Source organism: Terrapene carolina, unplaced genomic scaffold (assembly GCF_002925995.2).
Source record: "Terrapene carolina triunguis isolate 2854851 unplaced genomic scaffold, T_m_triunguis-2.0 Scaffold34021, whole genome shotgun sequence".
NCBI lineage: Eukaryota > Metazoa > Chordata > Testudines > Emydidae > Terrapene > Terrapene triunguis.
Window position 1 is genome coordinate 2,046,302 of NW_020698372.1, and position 26,929 is coordinate 2,073,230.

The 26,929-nt window shown below is 39.2% G+C and overlaps 1 protein-coding gene across 1 annotated transcript in view; it reads right to left on the minus strand.

The window, feature by feature from the left end:
* LOC112114402 (kinesin-like protein KIF15) overlaps positions 1-26,929 on the minus strand; it is a 49,199-nt gene that overhangs the window by 934 nt on the left and 21,336 nt on the right. The window contains exons 17-34 of the mRNA XM_026663873.2: positions 26,581-26,778; positions 25,447-25,554; positions 24,071-24,176; positions 22,801-22,966; positions 20,294-20,444; positions 18,671-18,756; positions 17,843-17,918; positions 17,467-17,553; positions 16,399-16,503; positions 15,069-15,191; positions 13,963-14,109; positions 12,711-12,815; positions 12,279-12,443; positions 11,557-11,666; positions 9,121-9,193; positions 7,233-7,270; positions 955-1,120; positions 48-179 (exon numbers count right to left, since the gene is read on the minus strand). Coding sequence (XP_026519658.1) covers positions 48-179; positions 955-1,120; positions 7,233-7,270; positions 9,121-9,193; positions 11,557-11,666; positions 12,279-12,443; positions 12,711-12,815; positions 13,963-14,109; positions 15,069-15,191; positions 16,399-16,503; positions 17,467-17,553; positions 17,843-17,918; positions 18,671-18,756; positions 20,294-20,444; positions 22,801-22,966; positions 24,071-24,176; positions 25,447-25,554; positions 26,581-26,778 — 2,142 coding nt within the window. The remainder of the gene's footprint in view (positions 1-47; positions 180-954; positions 1,121-7,232; positions 7,271-9,120; positions 9,194-11,556; positions 11,667-12,278; positions 12,444-12,710; positions 12,816-13,962; positions 14,110-15,068; positions 15,192-16,398; positions 16,504-17,466; positions 17,554-17,842; positions 17,919-18,670; positions 18,757-20,293; positions 20,445-22,800; positions 22,967-24,070; positions 24,177-25,446; positions 25,555-26,580; positions 26,779-26,929) is intronic.

A 26,929-nucleotide genomic window follows, 5' to 3' on the forward strand; every position in this document is an offset into this window, starting at 1 on the left:
CTTTAGATCATTTATTTAATCTGTATTCTAATCTCTGGGACACATACCTCAGTAAGTTTGGCATAATCTTTCTTCAGTTTCACAAGATACTGAATCTTCTGGTTTAGGTTTTGGTGACCTACTAACTTCCCGTTCTCCACAGCGAGAAACTCTACTTGCTTCCTTAGCAAGTCCATCTCCTGTAATTAAATAATAAATTAAATATAAATGTATGTCTTTTTTTGAGGTATTCAGATTTTAAGAAAGCTGTTTCTTTTGAAATTGGCAATACTGCTACAGTAGAACCTCAGAGTTACGAACACCTCAGGAATGGAGGTTGTTTGTAACTCTGAACAAAACGTTATGATTGTTCTTTCAAAAGTTTACAACTGAACATTGACTTAATACAGCTTTGAAACTTTACTATGCAGAAGAAAAATGCTGCTTTTCCTTTTTTTTTTTAGTAGTTTACGTTTAACATAGTAGTGTACTGTATTTACTTTTTTTTTGGTCTGCTGCTGTCTGATTGTGTACATCCGGTTCCAAACGAGGCATGTGGTTGACTGGTCTGTTCATAACTCTGGTGTTCATAACTCTGAGGTTCTACTGTATTTAAGTCTGTTGTAGCATATAACATACCTGTGGGTCCATCCACCAACTGATACCTACTTGTTACTCACTCTCATTGGCTACTAGACTAGATTTCTCTAGTGGACAAGTACAGTTGGCTGATCTGTATTTCAGATCGCATCTCTGCATAGAACTTCCCTTGGCATTTGATTACTACACTACGAAATATAGTTGAAATAAAAATAATCTATAAAATAAAAAGCTACATTTTGGGAGGCAGTCCTTGATTCCTTTACTGTTTGCTGGTTAATTCACAATATTGACTATTTATCATGGGTTTGTCTCCCAGTCAATGAGATTCTACTGGATACAATTAGTGAAAGGAAGTCACTCGTTGTTTATAACCTTTTTAATTTTGTCTCTCTCTTCACAGGTTTCTTCCAGTTTTGATCTCATTTCTTCTTTTTCCTGGAATGTTTTTGACTCCAAAGCTCTTGTTCGTTCTATTTCCATGGTCATTTCAAGATAGCCACTCTCTGTGCTCTTAAGGGCATTTTTGGTCTCTGCCAATCTGCAGATATAAAAGTATTATAACACATATCAAATTAACCACGTTAATGCATTCACATCACTCCTCTATATCCCATCACATTCTTTTATTAAAAGGTCCTTTTGGCATACGTACCCTGGTATATGTTAATAGGTACTGTTTAACATTGGTACATAACCACCATCTTCAATTGCCCGATCTTTTAAGGGTATGTCTACACTGCAATTAAAAAGCTGTGGCCGGCCTGTTCTAGCTGACTCGGGCTCGTGGGGCTTGCGCTAAGAGTCTGTTTAATTGTGGTGTAGGCATTCAGACTTGGGCTGGAGTGCACACTCTAGGACTCTGCAAGGTAGGAGGACCCCAGAGCTCGGACTGCAGCCTGAGCCTGAACATCTACACCACAATTAAACAGCCCCTTAGCCTGAGACCTCGGAGCCTAAGTCAGCTTCACGGGCCAGCTGTGGTGTCTATTTGCAGTGTAGACATACTCTAGCTAGTGTCCTTCACTTGGGATTCAATGCTGGGAAAGTACTCCATTTCAAGCTTAAATTTCCAACTCTCTCAACTAAGCTAATGAAACTGGAAATGGAATCCTAGCCTACAAGAACTTCCTAGAGTGCACTTCACCCACAAAAATTCAGCACTCAGAAGGTGAACTCAGATTCTCTTATATGAAGATTATATTACTACTATATTTGATTGCATACTGGTGAACATCTCTTCACATACAGAATTTTGGCTCACAATTCATTCAGCCTGATGCTTTAAACATTCTTTTTCTCGATCACAAGACCAGAAGCAGTGCTCAGGAAACATTTTGCTCTGCCAAAACGTTTCTAGCCCTGGCAGGTTGTGAAGTGTAAGATCTTAAAATGTATGTGTTACCAATATTTCCACTGTTAATGAATATACACTTGTGAACCTATTAATGTTTTACATAAACTTAATACAGTTTCACTTCCATTTTTCCTCCCCAGAAGTCTGAGAGACTGAGTACCAGCACTGGTGCAAAAAGCAGGTCCTGTTTCCACATTCAAGAGGAGCAACAAAAGGCCTAAAGATGAGAAGAGACACCAATAGACAATATCTTTTCTGTCTTTTGTCTGATATTTTCTCCACTTAAAAGATAATTTGCAAAGGTGGAAAAAACCAGGCCTCATGCCTTATTGCTTCTTTATGATGCAATAAAAACAGCCTGAAAGGTTTGTTGGAAAAGGTGATTCCTCCCATCCCACCTTGCTTTTTACATTAGTAATTCAGGTGTTTTCTACTCTAGAAAACTCTTTGGTGACCAGAGCACTAGTAAAATATGACACTACAAGAGATAAGATTAAAAGCTGAGCATTGGAGAGGAGACAAGAATTTTTGTCTGACTGGTTAAAACACTTATTTAAATCTAGTGCTTAATGAACATGGGGGACACAAGGTGTCTTTATTAAGGATTCAGCATTTTGCCTCTTCAATTTAGGTGCAAGTGCTCACAGTACACACCCTGAGACACTTACCCACCCAAGAAATCCTCTAGCTAAGCCAGGGGATTCCAGATTTGACATTCTCTATATTTCCAAGGTTAAAAACATCAATTAGGGGGAAAAAATAGACATTCACGTCATCTTTATATATAAACAGCAAAAAAAAACCCCAAACCCATTTTTAAAAAAAATTCTTTGCCAGTCACCTTTAATTCTTTTGGCCCACTGACACTCTTCTTGAATGTAAAAAAGGAACTGCTGATGACAGCAGGCTGCATGGGGCTTTGCTGGAAGAAGAAACCATGGAAGTGATACAAATATTGATTTTAATATTTAAACTCTAAGCAGCACCAAACTACTGTGGTCATGGGCACATTAGAAAATAAAACCAAGTTAAATAGACAAACTAGAAGTTCTATATAATGTTCAACAGCAAATACTGACAAAAACAGGAAGTGATGCATGGTTTAAAATCAGCTTCTTCTGTTTAGAATTTTGCTTCCCTCCCATTCCTGCCATTTGAAATCTGATATCACCGGAGAAGCCAATAGTCTCAAATTCCTAGAATTGGAGATTAATGGTTTACACCATTTGCAAGATTTTAGATGAGGAACAGCAGAAATTCCACGTTTTGTGTGGGGTGGGGGTGGAGAGAGAAGTTTATGGTAATCAGAATGCTGATGTGAATGTAATGTGCAATATCTAATGTGACATCAAGGGTAGAAACAAATGCTATACACATTACTGGAAAGCTTAATTTTCCATCTCTCTAAAGGTGTATTCATTTCTAGCACTAAAGACTTAAGATATGAACATTAAATGAAGCAATTCTCTTGGTTCCTTACACCAGCAGTGTTACTTTGACACTGATTCAACTGTTGGAACCTATCTTTCTTTGTTTACATGAGCTCTGCCCTATTAAAGCAGATTTTGAAGAATATTTAGGCAAACTTGAAAACAGTTATCCATCATGTCTTGACTACTGTCCACCCAATATGCAGCGTATATGGGTTTCTAGCAGCAGGGACTAAATATGGCTCCCCCCATATTTATATGGCATAGGGCAATCTAATGGCACTCAAATAGTAATTTGTTTATTTTCATCATTCAAGCTGACCAAAGGGCAAAAATTAAGTAATTAGTACAATAAATAAATGGTGAAAAGTTAGATTTTTAAAATTCTTCAGTTTTAAATCTAATGTATTGTTTTAATTCAAGCAATAATCTAAAATAAAATATTAATTTTAACATGAGTGTCCCTAATGAGCGATAAGCTTTTTCACAAAATAAATCTAAGGCCCATATTGCAACCACTTTCTCATATGCACAGTCCCATTAAGATCAGTGGGGCTACTCACATACATTTTATGCTTCTTCATAGGACTGGCCCTCTTTTCTGAATCAAATTGACTTTGAAAAGTCTTACAAATGAACAGAAAAACTAGTTACTTACCCTGTCATAACTGTAGTTCTTTGAGATGTTGGAGTTACTGTGGATGCCACTGTAGGTATGCAAGTGCCCATGTAGGTGAGATCAGATTCTTTTTCATAGTTGCAAAGTATCAGAGGGGTAGCCATGTTAGTCTGGATCTGTAAAAAGCAACAGAGAGTCCTGTGGCACCTTTAAGACTAACAGATGTATTGGAGCATAAGCTTTCGTGGGTGAATACTCAATTTCGTCACCCACGAAAGCTTATGCTCCAATATATCTGTTAGTCTTAAAGGTGCCACAGGACACTCTGTTGCTTTTTCATAGTTGTTTCAGTTGGGTCTATATGATAGCATAAAGAGCAGAGTGGCCTTGACTCTCTCTCATTTCCCTCACAATTTGAAACCTATGTTAGCTGAGGACCTTGAAAGTGGGAATGGAGGGTGGGTTGTGGGATCCACACGGATTACAACATCCTGGAAAAATCTGTTACTATAGAGTAAGCAATTGTACTTTCTTCTCCAAGAATATGGCAGCGTGGATGCCATTGTAGGTGACTGGCAAGCAGTATCAACTTCAAGATGTTGAGAATGAGGAATGCCAGCTGCATCAAAACAAAGATCGGTGTATAGCTCTCTTCAACAAGGCATGGGATCTAGTAGCCAAATCCAGTGCACAATGCTTTACAAATGTAAACAGATTGCGCCACATAAGCAGCCTAGCAGATTTTGGATGTCAGCATGTTTAGAATAGGCCGAGGAATTTGCCTGAGCTCTGGTAGAGGCCTTGATGGACAGAGAGGGCGGTTTATTCGCCAACAGGTAATACAGATGATGGTGACTGAGTTATCCATGTAGTCATTGATATGAAATGGCCAGGTCTTTAGAATGGCCAGTTATTGCTACAAACAGGCATGTGGACAGTTGACAAGATTTAGTCGGGTCAATGTAGTAACTAAAGGGCATGAGATGTCTGAAGTGTTCAGTTTCTTCTCCCTGGGTGTGACTTAGGGAAGAACAGAGATTGCTTGATTTATGTGAAAATCAGACACCACACTGAGATTAGCTTTGCATGAGGTCTCAGAACTCCTTTGTCCTTGTGGAATGAGGTTATGGAGGTTCTGCCATGAGCACCTGAAGCTCACTCATTCTCCTGACTGAGATGATGTCCATCAGAAGACTATTTTAAGGGTCAGATGGTGTGAGGGCTCAAAGGGCAGCCCCATCAGCTTTCGGAGGCCCTGAGGCTTCATGCTGGGCTGAGTCTGTTACTGATGGGTAAGCATGCATAAGGCCCTTAAGAAATTTCAAAACCTTCAATAGGAAAAGATTGAAAGTGACTATATCAGAAGGTGATAAACTGATATTGCCACCACATGATCAAATTGAAGGATAGTCTGGAATGTTTCCAATGCAGTAAATAATCCAGAATTTTAGGTGCAGAGGCCTGCTTTGACACTAGGCCATGTTGGATCATACATATAGAAAACCTCTTCCACTTGAAGGAGTAAGTCTTCCTTGTGGACTGTTTCATGCTAGGATCTCCTGAACATGTGAAGAGCAGTCGTTTTCCAAGGTACTCAGCTAATCAGCTATAGAGTCACCACGTCTGGATGGAATATTTGTCCCTTCTTCAGTGACAAGTGTGGACCGCCTGTACGCCTGATTGGAAGCTGTGCTGACATGCAGGAAGTCCATCAGCCAGAACTGCTTCCACCTGTAGAGAGCTATGAGTATGAGTTTGGCTCGATCTCATCTGGCTTTGGCAATCACCCCGGGGATTAGTGGGATTGGAGCGCCATAGAGTAGCCCGTGGTTCTTTGGGCAGGGAAGGAATCTGTAGCGTTTCCCAGACCTGTCCTGTTGGATTTCCTGGTTGCTCCTCTGATTCTGGTGAGGGGGCCCTTGCTATAGTTATGCTGAGGGGGACCAGGATATTCTCCTCATGAAGATATGTGATGGGCCACAACTGCAAAACTGGTGGGATGGTGGATCCCACTATGACCAGAAGGGTCACAGTGGCAGATTGTGGGTGGCCTATCCTCTGCCAGTCTTATAGGGGTCCACGGGACTGGGTGTTCTTAGGGTATATCCTAGGGTTTTGTTACAGTCTCTCTGGTGGAGTCAGGAAACGAGAGGCCTGGAAAGAGGGAGAACTCCTCCTCTGGGAACAACAGTGCCATCTGACACAGTTGCAGTGAAGATGGTGCTGGACGAAAGGTGAGGGTGGATCCTCAAAAGCACACCTAGGCAGGAATGGATCATCAGCCCGTGCCGGATCAGTGCCAGAAGGGGCTCAGGACGATGCAGAAGTCTCTCCACTTTCTTCCCCTAGGTCTGAGGCTATCTTCATGGATTGCTCCAAGAGATGCTATTTGAGCTTCACATCCCTGGATTTCCATATGTGGGAGGAGATGCAGCAGCAGACGGAGCATATTTTAGGGAGGTGAGCTTCCCTGAGGAAGAAAACACCTCCTATACCCATATATATATATATATATATATATACGGGCATCAGGCCACTGCACAGAGGGCTGAGTGTCCACCATTTTAAATGACTGTGCAACTGCGCCCTGGTGCACAGGGAGGGATGGGGTATGTGTGTTTCCCTTATCATCTCTTCCATTTTTGTTTTTTTTTTTGGAACATCCAATTAAAAGGAAGAATTTAAAAATCAAACAAGATGAGTATCTTTTCACAGGTAAGTTTGGTGTTTAGACAAAAGCCTGAGTGGATTGGACACAGTTGGGATTTCACCTTGCTGCCACAGGTGGGTAAGGAGCTGAGGGAGTTTCGAGGCCACTCTGCCCTTTATGCCCCTGCATGGGAACCACAAGGAAACACAGGGTACATGCATGGTCCTAACCGATGTGGCTGGCTATGCAAGAGATTGAGCTCACATGCATGATGTGCATGCATACCCTACTGTGGAAGCCACACTGACACATACTCAAAGAACCTCATGCAGTTTCAGCATATTTCAGAGCACTTTACCTAGACAGTAGCTTTGTATCAAATGTAGAAACTGCTACTGCCACCTACTGATAAAAAATGCTAAGAACTGAATGTTTATTTTAAAAGGTAAACAGGATTTCTGGTTTTAAGCTTTTTTTGTTCACATCTTCAATGTTAGTTGGAAAATAATGTCTTTTTTTAGATGTAAGTAAATTATTTTCAGTATTTAAAGCAGTTTATGATCCAGTTTTCAGGGTGATGAAAAATATTTAACTTACTCTGATCTAATTTTCAGTATTTCTTCCATCGCTTTATTCTGAAAAAGGTTCAAAATACGAAGCGTTACATCTGTAAAATTTAGAAGTTATAACAGCATTTATATACAATTGATTATTTAACAGCAAGCTTCTTAGTCTTTTCTGACCCAGAAATAATCCTGTAACACTACTGTGGCTAATATTACCAACATTCACAGCTGACTATTAAGAGGTATGGGGTCCTTGTTATGTAAACATAATCCCTCCACTGGATGACCCACAACCAGCCAGTGCAGCTCTAAGACTGGGCTGCACTGTCTGGGAAGTGCGTAGCCAGGGCTCTTTCAGCACATGCCATGAGCAGCCTCCACTGTAACTTAATATTGCTTTCTTTGGGCAGAAACCTCAGGAGAGGAAAGTGGTACAAGCTGCAACTCCGGCCTTGTCTCCACTACGGGGCAAGTCGACCTAAGTTATGCTACTCCAGCTACATCTTTTGTTCTGTTTCATATCAATGCAAAATTTATAATTCTCGTGAATTCTAAAGGATACTGGGCCTGATTCAAATCTACCATTGCTTTTACACTGGTTTAACTTGATTGAATTCAACAACAGTAATGATTACGGCCCTACCAAATTCACAGCCATGAAAAATGTGTCATGGACCATGAAATCTGGTCTTGTGTGTGATTTTACCCTATACTGTACAGATTTCAGGGGGGAGACCAGCGTTTCTCAACTTGGGGGTCCTGACCCAAAAGGGAGCTGCAGGGGGGTCTTGGTATTGCCACCCTTACTTTTGCACTGCCTTCAGAGCTGAGTGGCCAGAGAGAGACGGCTGTTGGCCAGGTGCCAAGCTCTAATGGCAGCACCCCTCCAGCAGCAGCATAGAAGTAAGGGTGGCAATACCTTATCATGCCACCCTTACTTCTGCACTGCTGCCATCAGAGTTGTGTGGCTGGAGAGTGGCGGCTGCTGACTGAGGGCACAGCTCTGCAGAGAGCAGCACAGAAGTAAGGATGGCAATACTATGCCATCCTTACTTCTGCGCTGCTGCTGGTGGTGGCGACTCTGCCTTCAGAGCTGGGCTTCCAGCCAGCAGCCACTGCTCTCCAGCTCTGAAGGCAGTGACGCTGCCAGCAGCAGTGCAGAAGTAAGGGTAGCAGTACTGCAACCCCTCCTCTTCCCCCACAATAACCTTGTAAACCCCACCTATCACAGCTCCTTTTTGGTTCAGGATCTCTACAATTATAACACCGTGAAATTTCAGATTTAAATAGCTGAAATCATGAAATTTATGATTTTTAAAATCCTATGACCATGAAACCGACCAAAATGGACCCTGAATTTGGTAGGGCCCTAGTATTGATGATTTACAGCAGAGTAAGAGAGGAGAATGAGAACCAGTGAGCCTGATTCATCTTCACCGGGACATGGAGGCCATGTCTACACTTACTGGGCTTCGACGCTGCCGTGATCTATGCACAGCGCTCTCCCATCAACTTACCTTACTCCTCTCATTCTGGTGGAGTACCTGAGTTGACCGGAGAGCACTCTACAGTTGATTTAACGGGTCTTCACTAGACCCGCTAAATCAGCTCCCGCTGCATAGATTGCAGCAGCGTTGATCCCCGGTAAGTGTAGACATGGCCTCTATGTCCTGGTGAAGATTAATCAAGCTCAGTGGGTCTCATTCTCCTCTCTTATTCTGCTGTAAATCATCATTACTGTTGTTGAATTCAATCAAGTTAAAGCAATGTAAAAGCAATGATAGATTAAAATCAGGCCCAGTATCCTTTAGAATTCACAAGAACTATAAATTTTGCATTGATATGAAATAGAACAAAACATGAACAGCAACACTTACAACCAGCAAAACAATTGAACATCATATAAAAAGATATAATACCTTTGCTAGTCTCTCTTCAGCAATTTCCTTCTCTCTCTCTTTTAGGTGCTGAATGTCAGAGTGCTTGTGACCACTGTAGAAGTCCAAGAATGAGAATTCATCTTTCTTATGTGCAAAGGGAACCATTTATAACACAAGAGCTGCACCAGAAAAAACTAGTAATACTTGTAATTTTTTTAATACTTGCTCAGAGTCTGATTACCATATATCACAAAATATAGTTCTGGAAGCAGTTTAAACTTTTATATTCTTAAGAGTTTTAGTTACCAAAAATACATTCTCTCCAAAAGAAAGATTTTTGCTACGTCCAGAGAAATCAGCATTTTAATTAAAAAACAGTTTCATTTAGTGTTGGTTTAAGAACAGAAGTGTCTAATACAGAGCTTTATGATAAACCTCAGGGTTTCAAGTAAACATTTTTAGCTGCCACAATTTTGATACTCCATATGGATTGCGGAAAACAACTCCCTCCTAAGAGAACTCAGTGGTCTTGCTCAGTTAAGAGGAAATGATTTTTATTCAGAATATTTAGAGACTCGTTTGAGTTTAACAGGAGATAACAAAAACACTCAAGAAACAGTTGGAAGAAAAGATAAACTATCAGAAAGTAAAAAAGTGTGTTTATTTTCCTTTCATGAGTCACTTGTGATTATCTTTAATATTTTAGAAAAATGATATGAGAAGACATACATATACTATAGGCAGGGCTGGTAGCAAGGCCTATTATTCAGACTGCAGAAGATGTGTACAGGAAGAGAAAGGATGGTCTCACAGGGAAGGCAATTGAATCCTGCCCTGGAAATCTGAATTTCATCCCTGCCAGTCTTCCTGTGTGATGCTAGTCAAGTTACTGACCTCTTGTGAAAAGTTTCTTATATATTCCTTATTTACTGGGTGCCTGATTGCGACCTTGTGATCTGATTTGCAGAAGTGCTGAGTGCTAGCAGCTGCAATTAAAGTCAATGGGAGCTGAGGTTTGAACATATTAAGTGCTACATACTTTGAAAAATCACGTCCACGTGTCTCATGTTGGGCACCCAAAATTAGTTGGTACTTGACCTTTCTCTTTGAGCCTCAGCTCCGTCTGTAAAATGGGGATGATATAATACCCTCTCAACACACATAGGGATGTTGTGAAAATAAATTAATGTTTATGAAGCAACCAGATACTATAGTGATGAGCACCACAGAAAAACCCATGAGGAAATTAATAAATCTGTCTTCAGAGCTGGGTTTGAATAGTGTGCAGTAAATGAGGCATGGGACACCACATTGCAAAATGAGGAAACAAAATATTGAATAACTGCTCATTAAGTGTGCACCATCTATTCTGTGCACCGAATGAGGCTGGGGTCCTGTGGGGAAAAAAACAGTATACGATAATGGGAAAATGGTATCCTAATACATAGGCACAAGGGAACTGAATTAAAGTTGCACAGGCATCCTTAATTCTCGGATTTCCTAACTTTTAAGTTCTTGACTTTGCAACCTTAATAATGTTCTAGTTTTTTATGTGGAAATATATCTAAAATATTCAAAGACACTTCTACAACTACTTGTCACTGTTTCAGTATTTTTGTGCCATGAACATTTGTCAGTTATAGAATTTAAATTAGAAAAACTTTGTAATATTCTAATTTTCAATGCTTTCTAATGGAAAGGCAGATTCAGGTCCTACCTTATATCCAGTTGTAAGGTGCCACACCTTTGCGTCTGACTTGTCCTTTATTACATTAAGTTTTTTCCTTAAGTGATTTATAATTAGTAGTGACAAAACCTCATATTACACTGATTTATGCTTCAAAACAACTTCATATTTAACACTTTGTAAAACCTCTAGGGAGTTCATCAAACAGAAAAACACCAGAACAAATGAAGATTTGGGAAAAAACAAACAAACAAAAAAGTCCAAAACTAAGAGCTTAGCCTGCAGATTCAGACAAAGATCATACTTTTTACATCTAAGGGTATGAACCAGTTCGAAGCCTTTTCATCAATCATCTTTCCATTTTGCACAAAGCATAGAAACAGTTATGTTTCTTACTGTCAAAAGATGAGGTGTGGAATCCTGACTCAATTTAAGTCAATGGCAAAACTCCAATTGATGTCACTGGGACAGCATTTCATTTTGTCTATTTTTCTTAATATGGATAGTGTTTATATTCTATTACTTTTCCCAGTTAAAAGCTGCATGAACAGATAGTTAGGAGTTATAAACCTGTTTCTTTTATAACTTAATTGTTGTACTGTAATCATTTATAATTTCAAAGGCAATACTATTTACTGGCCATTAAAGCATTTCCATAAAAATAGGTTTAATTGAGTCTTCTTAGTTTAACTAGTTCTGATACAGTATGTGTAATATCATACTTGCAGTAAAGACAAAGAATTACAATTTAGTTTACATAATCACTTAAGGGTTAGGACAGCTTTTACCGGTTCTTCCTTTCTCTCTGATACTCTTCAAGCTGGCTCTGTAGGTTCCTATTATTCTCTGTTAATATCTGCATTTCCAGGCGCAGGTTTTCCAGTTCACATAACTGTCCCTAAACCAAGCAAGAAAAACACGTTATTTCAACACTACACCACAATTCTTGTTTTCGTTTCCAAGTAAACAATTTCCAGTAAAGTACAGAAGAAGGAACAAATATTCTGAAACTGTTCAATGGAAGACATAAGAAATTCTCTGTCAAGATCCTATCATGAGCATAATTTGGGGATAAGGCATTGCCCCCTCGCTCCAAACAGCAAGCCTCAGGCAGGCTCAGAATTTGCCCCCCCCCCCCCCCCCCCCCCCCCCCATGCAGCCCCGTTGGCCTGACTGTAACAGCCCCCCCCCCCCCCAAATACAGAAGTCAAACTACACCTATGGATCCCATACCAATAAGGCGTGAACAAAGCTTGCTTTGCAGAAAGCCAACGTTGCTGGTATATTAGCAACAGAGATTGCAACAAAGTGATACAAGAGACTCTTTTTTTTTCCAATCAGCTGATTGCTCTGCTTCTTTAGAATGCTACCAGCCCAGGAAAGGAGAAGATCAAGAGCAGGCTTCCTGCATGGCAGTGCAGAGTGCCAAACACCAACCCACTAGGATAGTCTATACATTTCATATTAACTTTAACCTTAAAAACTACCTTTTCTGTTTACTTCACATTACCTTTAGCCTTAGGATTTCGTCATTTTTAGCTGTTCTTTCTTCACTTAATTCAGATACAAGATGTTCCAGAGTAATTGCAGAAGCTCTCCGATCTGCTATTTCCTGCTCCTGAGTTTCCAGGAATTTTGCCAGATTTACACCAAAATTAGGGGGAGTTTTTGGACTCTGACAAGTAAAAACAGTCATGCTGAGAAGGAGGAGTCTTCCCTATACTGCATAAGTATACATTAAAAGATTTTACTTGTTAATGCTGTGTAACTAGGAGACAAACAGCAATAATGCTGTTTACCTTACAAAACAGAAATAGGATTTCATAGACTATACAACTCTTTTCAATATACCATCACTATTTCTGTACCCCGAACACACACACATTGCTTTGCTTCTTCAGTGAAGTAAACTACAATACATAATTAAAATGAAATACTATACCTGTGGCAGCGCTATTGCAGCAGAGTCCACAAAACAGTCTAACTGTTGCATTTTTAGTTCATAGTCACTTTTCCTTTTTTCCAGTTCTTCTGTTTTTTTGTCCAGCTATTATAAAGCCCAATCAATTAAAATTCAGTTAGCGCTTAAAGTTCACAGAATGTTGAAAGAATTAAAGCAAAAACTAGTAGCTTGTAAGTATGCAAGTTTACTCTATATATTCTGAGTACTTATATATATTAGACTTCACACTATGTTTTCTCGTATCAACAGTTCTTCCACATTTACTGTACCTATTGTCTTGTTCCCTTGTTGATCTCCAAGCAAACATTATTTAAAAACATTTAAACAAGGTACTATGTTAGCAGCTAATCTGCTTCTTTTTGGCTAGCATTCAGCCTCACTCTACTTAGGGTACGTACACAACACAATGAAAATCAAGCTGCGGTGTATAGTTACATGTGTCAGTGAAAGGATCTGGCAGGGGAAGGCAGCGGGGAAACACTCTGGCAGTGGGGAGCTTCCAGAGCCTTTCCCTACTGCCTCCTCTTGCCAGAGCCTTTCTCTGTTGCCAGAGTCTTTCCCTGTGGTGGGGAAAGGCTCCAGCAGGACATTACAGTGTAGATGAGGGAAGCACTGTTTGGGCGAATGGAAACCCGTACAAGGTACATAGAGAGAGTGCTCATGTGTCTCTTTACTCACCTAAGCAGTGCCTCACTATCTACATTACTACTAATACTCGTGTTAGGGGAGTGTGCAGTGTATGTACTCTACACACTGCTGTAAGGAGCATGCAGGACAGATGTACCCTAAGGTAGATGGATATTTGTGCTCCAAAATATATTAGGGGTGACTTCAAATCACCCTCTTACTTTGTATCATTTAGACAGCTCATCAGTTACCCCCATGATACTATCCACAAACAAACTATCACATCTGACAAGGAGGAAAAAGAAAACCCCGTTTTGTATTGTTCAGACTTCAGGTTGCTTTGTCTTTATTTCCACTCTCATGTAAAATCAAAGCCTTCAGAATTAACACTTGTGCTAGCTTGGGACTCCCCATTAGCAAGGTTGTAAAGCTTATCCAGACCTTTGTTCAAAATCCTTTAAATTATCACTGTCTAATGCAGTGAGAAATAGATTGTTAACAAAAAGCAACCAGTTAGGGAACTGTGGGTAGATGGCAATGTATGATGTAAGTCTCTCAAAAAAATGAATAGCTGACTCTTTAGGAGGAACTTCCTAAATTTTACCTGTTCCTTAAGTTCCTGAATTAAAGCTTCTTTCTTTACTAAGTCTTCTTGTGCACACTGAAGCAACACCGCATGTTTTTTAGAAGCCTCTGTTAACTTGCTTAGCTGCTCAGTGGTATGGTTCAGGTCTTCATACAGGAGCTCTATCTGTTTTATTTAAATGGACAAACAAATGTAGGAACAGCGAAATAAACAGAAATAAAATACCTGCTTTGGAGTAAAGTGGTGTACAGTAATGGTTTATTAATTACAAGGGTCCCTTTCCCTCTACCTTTTTTTTTTTTTTTTTTTAAATAAAGGTCAGAACTAAAGTAAATATTCACCTCACAAAGACATGGTAATATAGACCCCAAATTAGTTAAGGTCTAAAGTGAAGTCTGCAATCTTATACTATTCCCTAGATCGCTCGCATAGTGGAGATCTATTTGCAGAGGAAGGGAGGTTTGAGAGGTGAACAGTTTGTTCTGGTAGATGCAGGAATGGCGCTAAGTTGCAGAATAGAGGTACTATGTATACTCTTGGGGGAATTCTGCACCACTGAGTGTGCGCATAATTCATGTCCCCCGCAGATTTCTTTGCTTCCCTGCCGAAAAATGGCTGACAGGGAAGCAAAGGGAACCTGCAAGAGCAGTCACGCACCACTCCCTAGTTGCACAGGTACATCATTTCAAGCACCCAGAGCAGCCGGTGGAGAAGTAAATCACTGCAAGGCTGGGGACACCCCAGCCAATGGCTCCTACCCTGAGCCAGGATCAGCTGCTAGTCCCAGCTGAGCTGGAGGCAGGAGAGGACGGACCTTCCTCTTCCCGTGCAAGGAATGGCTGTGGCTGTGTCAGACCCACCCCCAGAAACTTCCCCCAGGCTGCAGGAAGCTCAGCATCCTCTTCTACTTTCTGCCCCCATCACTCCTCAGCTGCGGGAGGAGGGGTCACAGTACAGGGAGCTGCTCCCCATCCACCCAACCCCCGTGCATCAGGACCTCCCATACCCAGACATCTCCAAGTGAGGTTAAATTCCATGTAAATACTTTAAACAAAAAATCAAATACGTCCAACTCATCTGTAGCAGAAACAATCACAATAAGGTACTGATGTTAGCACTCTTACATTAACTTTATCAGCTGCCTGTTTTCTCTCCAAGGCTTCTCTCAGCTCTTCAATCTGCCTTTCCTGATCCTCTATGATTGCTTTGTTTTTGTCTTTTGCAGCCAGGGCAGAATTATACTTCCACTAAGAAAACAGCAAAGTTAAGTTTTAGGACTATGACAATGCAAGCAAGATATCAAAGAAAATTGCTAAAAGCAACTCAGCTGTTGGATCTTGGGATCTTGAGATGACAGAACTATAAAATACTGTTTAGAGAATTGTCTGAGATAACAATACTAAAGGTCCAGTGAATAGAAGTGTTACTGCTTGCTAAATCCCACAAACTAAGGTTTTGCATCAGAACTAAAACTGAGATTATAAATTCAATGTCATCTGACTATTTTAAGATCATATCTATTAGTGATAGTCATGCCTTGTTCCTTTCCTAGAACTGTTAATATCCTGTGTGACCATGGGTCAGTCAAAGGCTCTACCTCTAGCATTTGTAAAACAGGTATAATGCTAACCTACCTCATAAGGGTGTTGTGAATAAATGTGTTTGGAAAGTACTTTGAGATCTTCCATGAAGATTGCAATGAGAAAACTATTTCCTATAGGATAAGTGTGTATGCTGAATGTACCTGATGTAATATGCACACAGAAAAATTATAGTTCATATTCTGAAGTTGTATGTTCATTTCTATGCTGGGTCCTTTTGGGTTCACAGTACATGTCAAATACTGAATGTGTTGCTGTATCAGTTTGCAATAAAACAAAGTATAAAAGACTGCAAGACCTCTGTTTAAAAAAAAAAAAAGCACACTGTAAAGCAGAAGACAAAAGTCTCACAGCTTCAGTGAGAAAGCACAATTTAGTAAGTAAGGGCCCACCTCCTGCAAGTACTTATGCAAGCAAATAACTTTATTATAAGAATCTTATTGAGTCATGTGTGCTTGCAAGACTGGAACCTAGGAGTTGTCTCATAACTACAGTTTCTTTCTACAAATGAACTCAGTGACTTCAGCTTCATTTACTGATCTCTCAAACCACCAATTTCTCAACAAAATTAAACATGAATGTGTCAACTGATTGAAGCTCACAGGAACTGAGTAGGTCCAGTAAGAGAAATGTCTGTCTACTCACCATGTGGAAAAAGTTCAGTTTCCAAGACCACACTAGGCATAAACTGCTCAGAAGAATATAACAAAAATTGAAAGAAACTCACCCTACAGCAAATTACGCTGTTCCACATTTATGATAAAATATGTAATTGCAAGTGTTCAGCCTGGCATTCCATTCCATTTTTGTGATACCCAACATTGCCCCACATCTTTTCAAAAACGGAACATACATTTACGTCCTCCAGCTCTCTTGTCAGTCCATCGATGGATTCTGTCTTGTGACTAATAGATGTCCTAAGCTCCTGGATCTGGCTCATCAAGTCAGATACAACCTCCTGCAAAAGAAGAAAAATGTTGAACCCCAATTTCACTGAACTTTGTCACTATTTAAATAATTTTTGCTTAGCCCATATTTCACTTTGAACGAAGAAAATATTTGGAATTTTTTTTTAATTACTTTGATTAGAGTGTGAAGGAACAGTACAATTTTTGATGTTAAAAAGCACCTTTCTTTACCCTAAGGTTTCATACAAGAGTTAAATAGCTTATTTACTATTCCAAGGTTAAAAGGAAAAAGACTATTTTGTAGTAAAACTGTTTAGTTCCACTCTGATCCTCTTCTGGTAGAAGGTTATGAATGTTGCTGTAAGAAGCAGGTGGAAACTTAATGGAGTGAGTCATCTTCAAGAAACCATTACTGGACTCTGGATTTAGTGTGGCAGTTCCCTCCAACTCCACCCAATCTCCCTAAGTTTTTCCTTTGTTATGAAAGCAGAGCAAGTCAGGAATTGATTGACCATCCATGACAATGAGTTCCCATATAATTTCTTAAATGTATGTTACACTCAATGATAAAAGTTATTCACCAAAGGAGCTTTCAGAAAACTGGGGTAGCTATCTTAAATGAAACATGGATTGATTTTACTGACAAGAATTACAGTGAGATTCTTACTGTGTCATTCCTATGGTTTATAATTTCAATTCCTCAGCAGATGAGCCTGACTAGAAACTCCCTGTCAATCAACAGGTGATACGTTCATGAGCTTGTGTTAGCTGTTTTGTCCAGCAGACAGCACAACTCCCTTTTGTCTTCCCTCTCCAGCTGTCCCCTTATATCTCCACCGTTTTCTCTGGCATTGTGCCAGCCTTCTTTCCCCAGCTGTCTTGGAGACCCTGTGCTAGATGTATGAGAGCTTTTTTCACCTATTATCACAGTTAGGAAGGGCTTGGCTTCCAGCTCTGCTGCAAAGAAGTCAATTTCTTTCAGAACTTGTGAACCAACAATAAAAAGTAACTACCTTGTCAGCAGTTTTAGTCTTCTCCAGAGAAGCAATAACCTCTTCGGCAGCAGCCAGATTCTGTTCTAATTTTTGCAACTTTGCTTCCTGGAAGAAACTTTATTTTAGTTATGGAAAAAGCCCTCAATTATCTCTTATGTACATTTAGTATAAACGTAACACTAGGAATAACGCAAGAGAGACAGCTGTACTGCTTAATATGCTGGAGGGGCTAAAAGGTATCATAGTAGTTAAAAAGCAACTGTGATTCCTGAGACTTGAAAGCACTGAATTTGTTTTGCTATTAAACTTTAAACAGTTAGCTTAATAAAAGTTCTATTGCCATTAATATACAGGAAATCCAAGAAAACCCAATTGTCAAAATGTGCTTTTATACCTGCTGCTCACATCGTGTCACCATTTCAGAGGACTGTTTTTCCAGCTGTACATTTTCAAGTACTTTCAAGAGTTCTCTAGAAGAGAAGGAATATTCTTCTTGTAAGAGACTTAATCAAAACATAAGAAAAGACAGCTTGAACAAGGAACTAACTATGTAGGCTGGCCTTGGGTCCCATTTAGTTCTAAAGGTTCTTTCACTACCAGCTGATTAATGCTATTAAAAAAACTAATGGTTCAGCTTGCAGCCATACATTGCAGCTGATGCTAGACCTTTCACATACAAAAGAACATTTTTATAATGAAACTGTTCATTAAAAATAATTAAAAAGAAGAAGTAGTGCTGTCTTTAGTGGGTAAAGACACTGACTAAAAATTCATCAAGTAATCATCGCTATACTGCCTGGGGACAAAAATCTCTAACAAGCTTTTCTGAATGGGTGTTTTCAGGTGAACTTAAGGTGTTATTGTTGCCTTATTGGTTTCTTATTGTTTTCTCTTTTTAGAAAGAGAACGGATATCTTAGATACTAAAACATTTTTCTCTTTATATCAAGAGATAGATAATGGCAATTACAAAATACATGAAAAAAGATACACCATGCATAGTGATTTCAGATATTTAAAGAACTCACCAGTCTTTGGGCCAAATTCATTCCTGGCAGTTAACTCAGAGGTGAAGATTTTCCACAGCAATGCATTTAGAAGGTTTGCATTTTTATTTTTGGAAAAAGAAATGTATTTCATAGCAAGAGCTACAAAAAAATGAAGCTTAGCATAGAATGAAACCATTGACTTCAACTGGAAATCAAACCCACAACACCACTCACTTTGAATTGTTTTCTTTGTCTTCTTGTAATTGCATTGTTAGTTTTTGATTACGTCCTTTTTCTGTTTCCAAAAGTTCCAAAAGATTCTAAAACACATAATATAATTTTTTATAACATTCTGTTTGAAGTGTATCGATAAAAATATTTTAAACTCTTCTGTTAAGAGGCCTTTGGATATCTGGTATTAACATATATATAATAATAATATAATATTTATAAAAAAATAATTTAAAACCAAAAGATTAGAAAGGAGGAAGAAAAAATAAAATAACACTCAAAATGCTACATAAAGCATACACAAAACAGAAACAAAGAGTTCTTGAACCTTGCCCTGAATAATTCTAAAGGTAAACTCTAGTGCATGCTGACAAGTCAGCAATTCTAGTGCCAACCACCTCAGTTGTCATTATGAGAGATAGCAGACCTATGGTTAGATAGGATCCTAAATTATTTAAGACTTAAGGGGCACAAATTAACACAATTTTCAATTTAGGTTTTAATTTTTTTCAGTTGTAATACTAAACAGTGTTATTTTTAAAAAGGAATGTATAGTTTCCAGTCTGTCAGTTATTTCTTTAAATGCCAAAAGAGAGACCTTGAAACAAGTATGCTGATCAGGTAGCCAGCATACAATGCAGAAAGGAGGCAAAAGCATTTACAAAAGCCCTTGAGCAGCCTTGTTGCTGTGTTCTGCAATCACTGAAGTCTGTGAAAGGTTTTCAAGGAAAGCAGCAACTAGATGGCAGGACAATGATCTAACATCAAGAAGTAATAAATAACTATGACAAGACCATTATTGCCAATGTATAAAAGCACCAACTTTCAAATATTTCAGAGATGCCACTTTTAGCCAGAATTGAAATCTAAATCTCCAGGGTATTCCTCCCAATATTCATCTCAAAAGCAATGCCCAGTTTCTTTACCAACTAGCCCATCTTAATCAAGACCTGTCAAATGATAATGATTTCTTTGGTAGACAACAGAAATTTAGCATAATGTGATTGGATGTCTTCTTATAACCAATGGTTTCAAGAATCGGCTGGAAAATTAAATAAACTTCTGGAAGTAACACCTTCAGATAGGACCACTATCAAAATAGGGAATTTTTTTGGCCCAACATTGGTAATGTCATTTTAATGAGATGAGTTACATAATTTGATTAAATGAGAGGTGCGATTATCAGGGCTGGCTCTAGGCACCAGCAAAACAAGCTGGTGCTTGGGGCGGCACATTTTTAGGGGCAGCATGGCCGGCGCCAGAATGCCGCCCCTAAAAATGTGTCCCGGCCGCCCTAGCTCACCTCCGCTGCTGCTGCCACTCGCGCGCCGCAGCCACTCGGAGTCTCCCCCTCCCTCCCAGGCTCTCAATCCTGGGAGGGAGGGGGAGATCTTGAGCGGCCGTGGTGCGGGCGCCGCTTCTCCCCCTCCCTCCTAGGCTTGAGAGCCTGGGGGGAGGAGGCAGGGCTGGGGATTTGGGGAAGGGGCGGAGTTGAGGCGGGGCCGGGGTAATTTAAAAACGGGGGGGGGGGGGGGGGGGGGCGCCCAAATTTTTTTTGTTTTGGGGGGGGAAAATCCTAGAGCCGGCCCTGGCGATTATACTGTGTAACAGGTTTGGCTTTCTTACATGAAGCTCGGTTTTCAGTGCTTCACTTTCTTGTTTGTTGTCTTCCAGCTGTTGCTTCAGCTGATCTGTTTCAAACTTCATTACTTCCTGTAAATTGTCATAGTCATCCTGCAGACTTGATTTTCCTTCAAGAATCTTTTCATGTTCTAGCCTTCAATAAAATTTTTTTTTGACATTATTAGAAAACAAGAATTTGTACTGGACAATCAAAATAATTATATTTTAAAAGCTATAAATAATCTACAGAGTACAGTCTTGTTTTATAAAAAATGGATGTCATGTCAAGACTTACAGGCTTTGGTTATGTTATTTTTATCACAACTCCCAAAATATTAAGTGACACCTCAAGTGTTTTAAGCAGGGCTTTGGAGCGGAGCCCGGAGCTGGAGCGCGGACCAGTAGGTTTTTGCCTGGAGCTGGAGCAGAGCAATTCAAAAATTTAATTGCTCCAAATCCCTGGTTTTTAGGGGCATTGGTGGAGATAGTGGGAGAGAGGCTGTGATGGTTTGGACGTACAGCCACTGCTGCTTTCCTCTAAAAAGAGCCAAGATTTACACCCTTCAAGGGGAGGGATAGCTCAGTGGTTCGAGCACTGGCCTGCTAAACTAGGGTTGTGAGTTCAATCGTTGAGGGGGCCACTTAGGGATCTGGGGCAAAAAATCAGTACTTGGTCCTGCTAGTGAAGGCAGGGGGCTGGACTCGATGACCTTTCGAGGTCCCTTCCAGTTCTAGGAGATAGGTTTTAAGTGATACTTCAGTCACCATCAGTCATTGTTTATCTGCTGATGGTAGTGATTAACATATTAACATTCACACATGTTTATTCAGTTACATTCTCTCTTACCCATGTATAGGTTATTTGTCTCACAAGAGCTTTCTGCATACTGTATAGCTTGATTTGTTTTCTTTTAAACTGTTAGCTTGAGGAATATTTAGGTCACTTAATACTTATAAAGGTTAAAAGTAAAAAATTAGAGGGGCTATGCACCTGCTGACAAAGGTTACGAAACATAAAACTAATACAGAGCTGGTAGATTGGTATTTACTAGAGCACCTCTAAAAGGGTCAGTCTCTTAATATTTAATTAGGCACAACAGTGAAACCATGTCATCAGTTTTGATGCATGGTTCTCCGTCTTCAATATATTGCTTAGAAGATGTCACATGCCACATAAGATGTAATCCCAATAGGATGCAATAATGCAGTCAAGACCACTTGTCATCTTGCTTAATGGAAAAGATTTCCCATGCACTGAAATTGTGTTACTTTAGTGCAAATGTGCCTGTTTAATATCACTTGCTATTGAATGGTAAATAAAATCTTACCAGTTTCCTGCTCCTAATAGCACTTAATGTCAATTATAGCATGTAGTACAGAAAGATTTTCAATCCTGAATTGTCAACCTTTGAACAAACTGATTTTAAATATATGTTTTCATTTTAGTTATATGGATTTTTCGATGCACACAACAATGTGAAGCAGTGACATCATGGGCAAACTAGAGCGAGGCTTTTAATTTTAGCATTAAAGAATTGAAAAAAAAAAAAAACAGGCTTCCTCAGCAAATTCACTCTACTTAAGGGAGGTCAGAACGTTTACTGGAAAAATCACAAGTACAGTAGAACCTCAAAGATACGAACACCAGAGTTATGGACTGACCAGTCAATGGGACACCATGTGAAACTGGAAGTAACCAATCAGGCAGCAGCAGCAGACAAATAAATAAATAAATAAATGAAAGGAAAAAAAGCAATACTGTACTGTGCCTGTATTGCATCTTAAAGGTAGGCACATTTGGGCTGCCTGTCCCTCCCCCTCCCCCACGAGGGGCAGCCACTTACAGCAAGATGCTGGGGCTGCCAGCCCAAGGCAGCTGGAGCCAGCTGAGCAGAAGCAGCACTGGGGTCTGCGCTTTCATCCCTGCCAGCCCTCACCCCCACTGGAAGGAGGACAGGGATACACTGTTTTTACTTCCCCTCCCTGGGGAGGGGGACACACTGTTTTCTCTCTCTCACACACACACACATATATATATCCAGGGGAGGGAGACAAGCTTGCAGACTCAGGCCAGCACTCAGTAGGGAGCTCAGCTGCTGCTGAAGCCTGGCCTGGAGTGTCAGCTACTGAGCCTGAACTGCACTTTGTTCAGAGTTACGAACATTTGAGAGTTACGGACTACCTCCATTCCCAAGGTGTCCGTAACTCTGAGATTCTACTGCAAAGGAAAAATTCTATGGGCACAAATGTTGAAATTAAGGAGGCTTCCCTGTAGTCTCTGTTAATTTCACCACCTTTTTCCCCTATCTTCTAAATATACAGGAAATAGTTGAGCCTGTAAAAGCAGTGTGTGTATGTACCAAAAAATACAGTGGTTAACTTGAGCTCTGCTTTATAGGAATGATTATTTACAGTGAAAGTTAGCACATATTAGCATAGAATTAAGAATCTGGATGCACTCTCATGTGGAAGGCTTAGAAACTTCCACTGAGAAGGAACTGACCACATACCTAACATTATCCAGTTGGAGTTGTACATCCATATGTCTCATAGAGAGTTGACTCATTTCCTTCTCTTGATTTTCTCTGAAGGTGTTATACTCCATCTTTACAACAGACAGCTCCTTGTCTGCAGACTGCAGGACAATGCGTAAGTCATGGACTTCACTTTTTAATACTGTCAAAAACATGCAGAAATGTATGAAGTTTTGTTAATTTATAAAAATGCTCACTTGCAGATGCAATATCGGGGATGTTGAAAAATCTTATGTGAAAATTAAACAAAACTACATACAACTCTCAGTAAAAATGGCCATTTCCTCAAAAAACTGTGGGGAAAAAAACTTAAGGAGAAAAAAAAGAGGTAAAGAAGGGTCAGTGAAGTACTGACTTGTAGAAAAAGTGTACACAGAATCAAAAGGATGCTAGGAGGGGGGCATGTAATTGTAAGTCAGAATTGTAAACTAAATGCATGTTAACCCAATTTAATTTTATAGGCACTGTAATCTTGAGAGTAGATTTAGAATTTGCTTATTGTTTAAGTGTTCTCACATTTTACTGTATTTTGTATTTTAAAAAGTCATCTTAAGTAGGTTCACCTGTTTACCACACTTGTGAGTTTTAAATATTCTAAGCTAATCATGTATGAGAAGTATGGAAAAAGAAAAGTCCAACAGCTTCTATATTAGTTGTATCAGGAAAATGAGTTCAAACATTACTATATTTCTAGTTGTCTAACCAATCTAACTGGAAATGTTAAAAATATATAGGTATGCTAGGTCTATGCCCTCAGAATATAATGCAGGCATTCTAGTAGATAGACACCAGTGGGAGTTAAGACAAGTGAAGACATTTTTAAAAAACTTAAAATGATAGAAGGGAACAAATAAGAAGGAAGGTTAAAACTTGCTCATGAATTTGGGACTGTAATTTGGTAGAATGATCGTGCGCCCTTTTCCTTTTTATTATTTTAAATTATTTTAACCTTCTAAAACAATATTCCATATTCACTTAGGATGAATCGTCTCCTTCCATTGTCTATAACTGGAGATCCTGTGATATAGAGGAGGTCAGAGTAGATGATCTGGCGGCCTTTTCTGACCTTAAACTCTATGACCAACTATGCAGGTTGATCAACAGTGGACAGGAAAAATTACTCATAGGACAGAATTATATATATCATTACACAACCAAAGCAGTTATTCAGTATTTGTCATAGTAGCTTCAAAACATTAAACCTCTTGAGAAATTCACACCGCATTTCAGTGCTACACAGACTTACTATCAGTCTTGCTTTGAGTGTCTTGAAGTTGTGTTTTGAGAAACGTTATCTGTCCAAGAAGCTCCTGCTGTTCTTTATTCCAGTCACTTCTTTCTGATGAGAATAGCTTTAGAAGAGAAATAAAATTTAAAAATGGAAGGGGAGTATAGGAGCGTATAAATCATAGTTGAAATAATAGAAATATTTTTATGTGTTGTGTATTTTCCAGCTCTGACTATGTAAAATGCATTTCTCTGTATGCTGAGAAAGTTATTTTGGATATTTATAATCAAACCAATCACATGAGTCCTGAACATTCAAGTGTGTTATGGTTGTGAATAGCTTAGTAAACTGGAAGCCCATAGAGCAAGAAGAACTATTGAGGTAATTGAGGAAGCAAACTGAGATAAAAAAGGACCTATCAGCCTCACTTTAAGTACCCTTCACCTGACAATTTTGAACTTCATATCTGCTCCCAAGCTGAAGTAATGGAAGCATGGGGGAAGACTGATGCTCTTCTCTGTCAATCCCATCTTCCCTTTGCCACACTAATCTTTTCTACTCTTCCACTACAACTCCCACTATACCACAAAGAGAGCATGTTATCCACTTTATGGCATTACCCTAAAATCTATACCTTAATTTTACTGTGAGATCACCATTTATAAGCTCTGCCTATCAACAAAAGTGAATTGTATAACTCAGTGGAATAATTCCTCACACCTAAATTGCGTATTTTGTCTTCAGTGAACTCTACAATCTTCCCAAACCCTTAATGAGATAGATAACCACTTTAGGGAGGTAAGGGGGCTGAAGAGATTAAGTGACTTAACTCAGTCACAGATAGGGGTGCTGTATCGTATGTGTTACACAGTGCATTGTGCATATATTGCAGAAAAATATTCCACACAACTGTTTTAGTTTTGGTTAGCTAGGCTGGGTAGATCCACAAATAGAAAAAAGAAAGAAAGAGGACCTGTAAACTTTATATATAGTAATGACACTTTTGTTCGTTCACAGCTAGAACTAGGTGTATTTTTAGCACTGCAAAATTTTAGGGAAAATATTTTTTGAGACAACTGGTAATTTACCACACATCATGAAATTGGGCAAAAAACACCACCCGTAGGTATCTTGGGTGCCTCGCCATTTATACTTTTCCTCTATGATCAAGCAGCTTTAAATATTTCAAAATAAGTTTTAGAAAGCACCGATGCTGGCTGTTGTCTAGCTGGTCTTTCTGCTCAGTTCTGGTGTTATAATTTTAGCAGTTTTGCCTCTTAAAATTCCAAGTAATTCACTAAAGAGGGGCCAGAAAATAGTTGAGAAATGTGACTGATATTCACATCTTTTGTATATACTCTCTCACGAAAAACTGATTTACACAGCTACCTCACCTCCTGCATTTGTGCAGAATGATGCTCCAGTTTATCAGTATGTTGCTGAAGTTTTATGTTCTTACTTTCTTCCTCATCCAGCTTGATTTGAAGAGTGCTCAGTTGTTCCTGTACCATGGCAGACATGCATAATTAGAAAGCTTCTCTTTCAGTTATTTTCATATGGCATATGGTCAGACCTTCTGTGTACACCAAATACAAAAATCTTGACTATTTTAAGTCTTTATGGCTTGAAGCAAGGACATTCAGAAAGATAACTATTGGTTTATCAGTACCACAGATCTCTGGGAAATCCCTCAAAGCAAAATACAAACCTGGGACCCAATCCTGCAAACATGCACATTCTTAACTTTAAGTATGTGTGTATAAGTTTAAATGGAGGGACCTGATCCATCAAATTGCTCTTCAGAATAGACAAAAATGGACTAGAGATTTCTGGGAATATCTGTGAGATATCTGAAATGTTTGAGGGCAGTTCAGCAAGGAATTCTGTTATATACAAGTTTTCGTATTAATGAAAATAGAGCCACATTATCAAGATTATCTCAGAAACTTTGCTTTGCTCTTCTATGGCAAAAGCATCTCTTTTCAGGAAATTTAAAAGAAGGATAAAAGTACTGAGGTTTTACACAGTTTTAAACAGGTTCTCAAATAATGCAGTCTCTTCTACCTTTGAACTAAGCCACAGTTTTGAATGATGGTGGCCCCTCTGCCTGAGTATCCCTGTGATTGAATAGTTTGGATTGAGTATTCAGGTTTAAATGCCCTGGAGTGTGCCATTTCTGCTAAACTAAGACTTCTCACAAAATATAAATGAATAATATGTAGATAGAGAAAATGCATAACAAGTTTGAATTAAAATATCCAACTCTCTTAGTGGAGTTTACACTGGAAATGCTAAAGGTGCATCAGTACAGCATAGCATGCTACTAGGCATTACAATAATTTACTAAAATATTTATTAAACATTTACTTTGGTTTTATAAGTGAATTGTTAGATTAAAACCAAAGTTATTTTTGGTGAAAAGATGATATTACTCAATGGACTATCAAAACATGCTTTTGTAAAAAACACAAAAACAAAAAAAAAAACCCAATTACATATGCACTTCCACTCTTATTCTGAAGATTTACCTGCACCATTCTGAGCTCCTCTGCAATGGCCTCATAAGCTTGTTCATTCATCTCCGGAGGAACTGGCTCATTGAAAATATTATCCACCACCTCCCCAGAACTCTGAATATCCATGGAATCACAGACAAAGATTTCAGGGCTTATTCGTGGCACCAGACGAGACCTTAGTTGGTAAGCCTTTGTCGGAGTAGTCATGCTCTGTTGCAGAAATTATGAAGGAAGCATTAGTTTAAATATAAAATAGCCACAGATTATAGTTAAGGCTAAGATTTTGTCACAGATATTTATAGTAAAAATCATAGACAGGTCACAGGCTTCCATGAATTTTTCTTTATTGCCCGTGACCTGT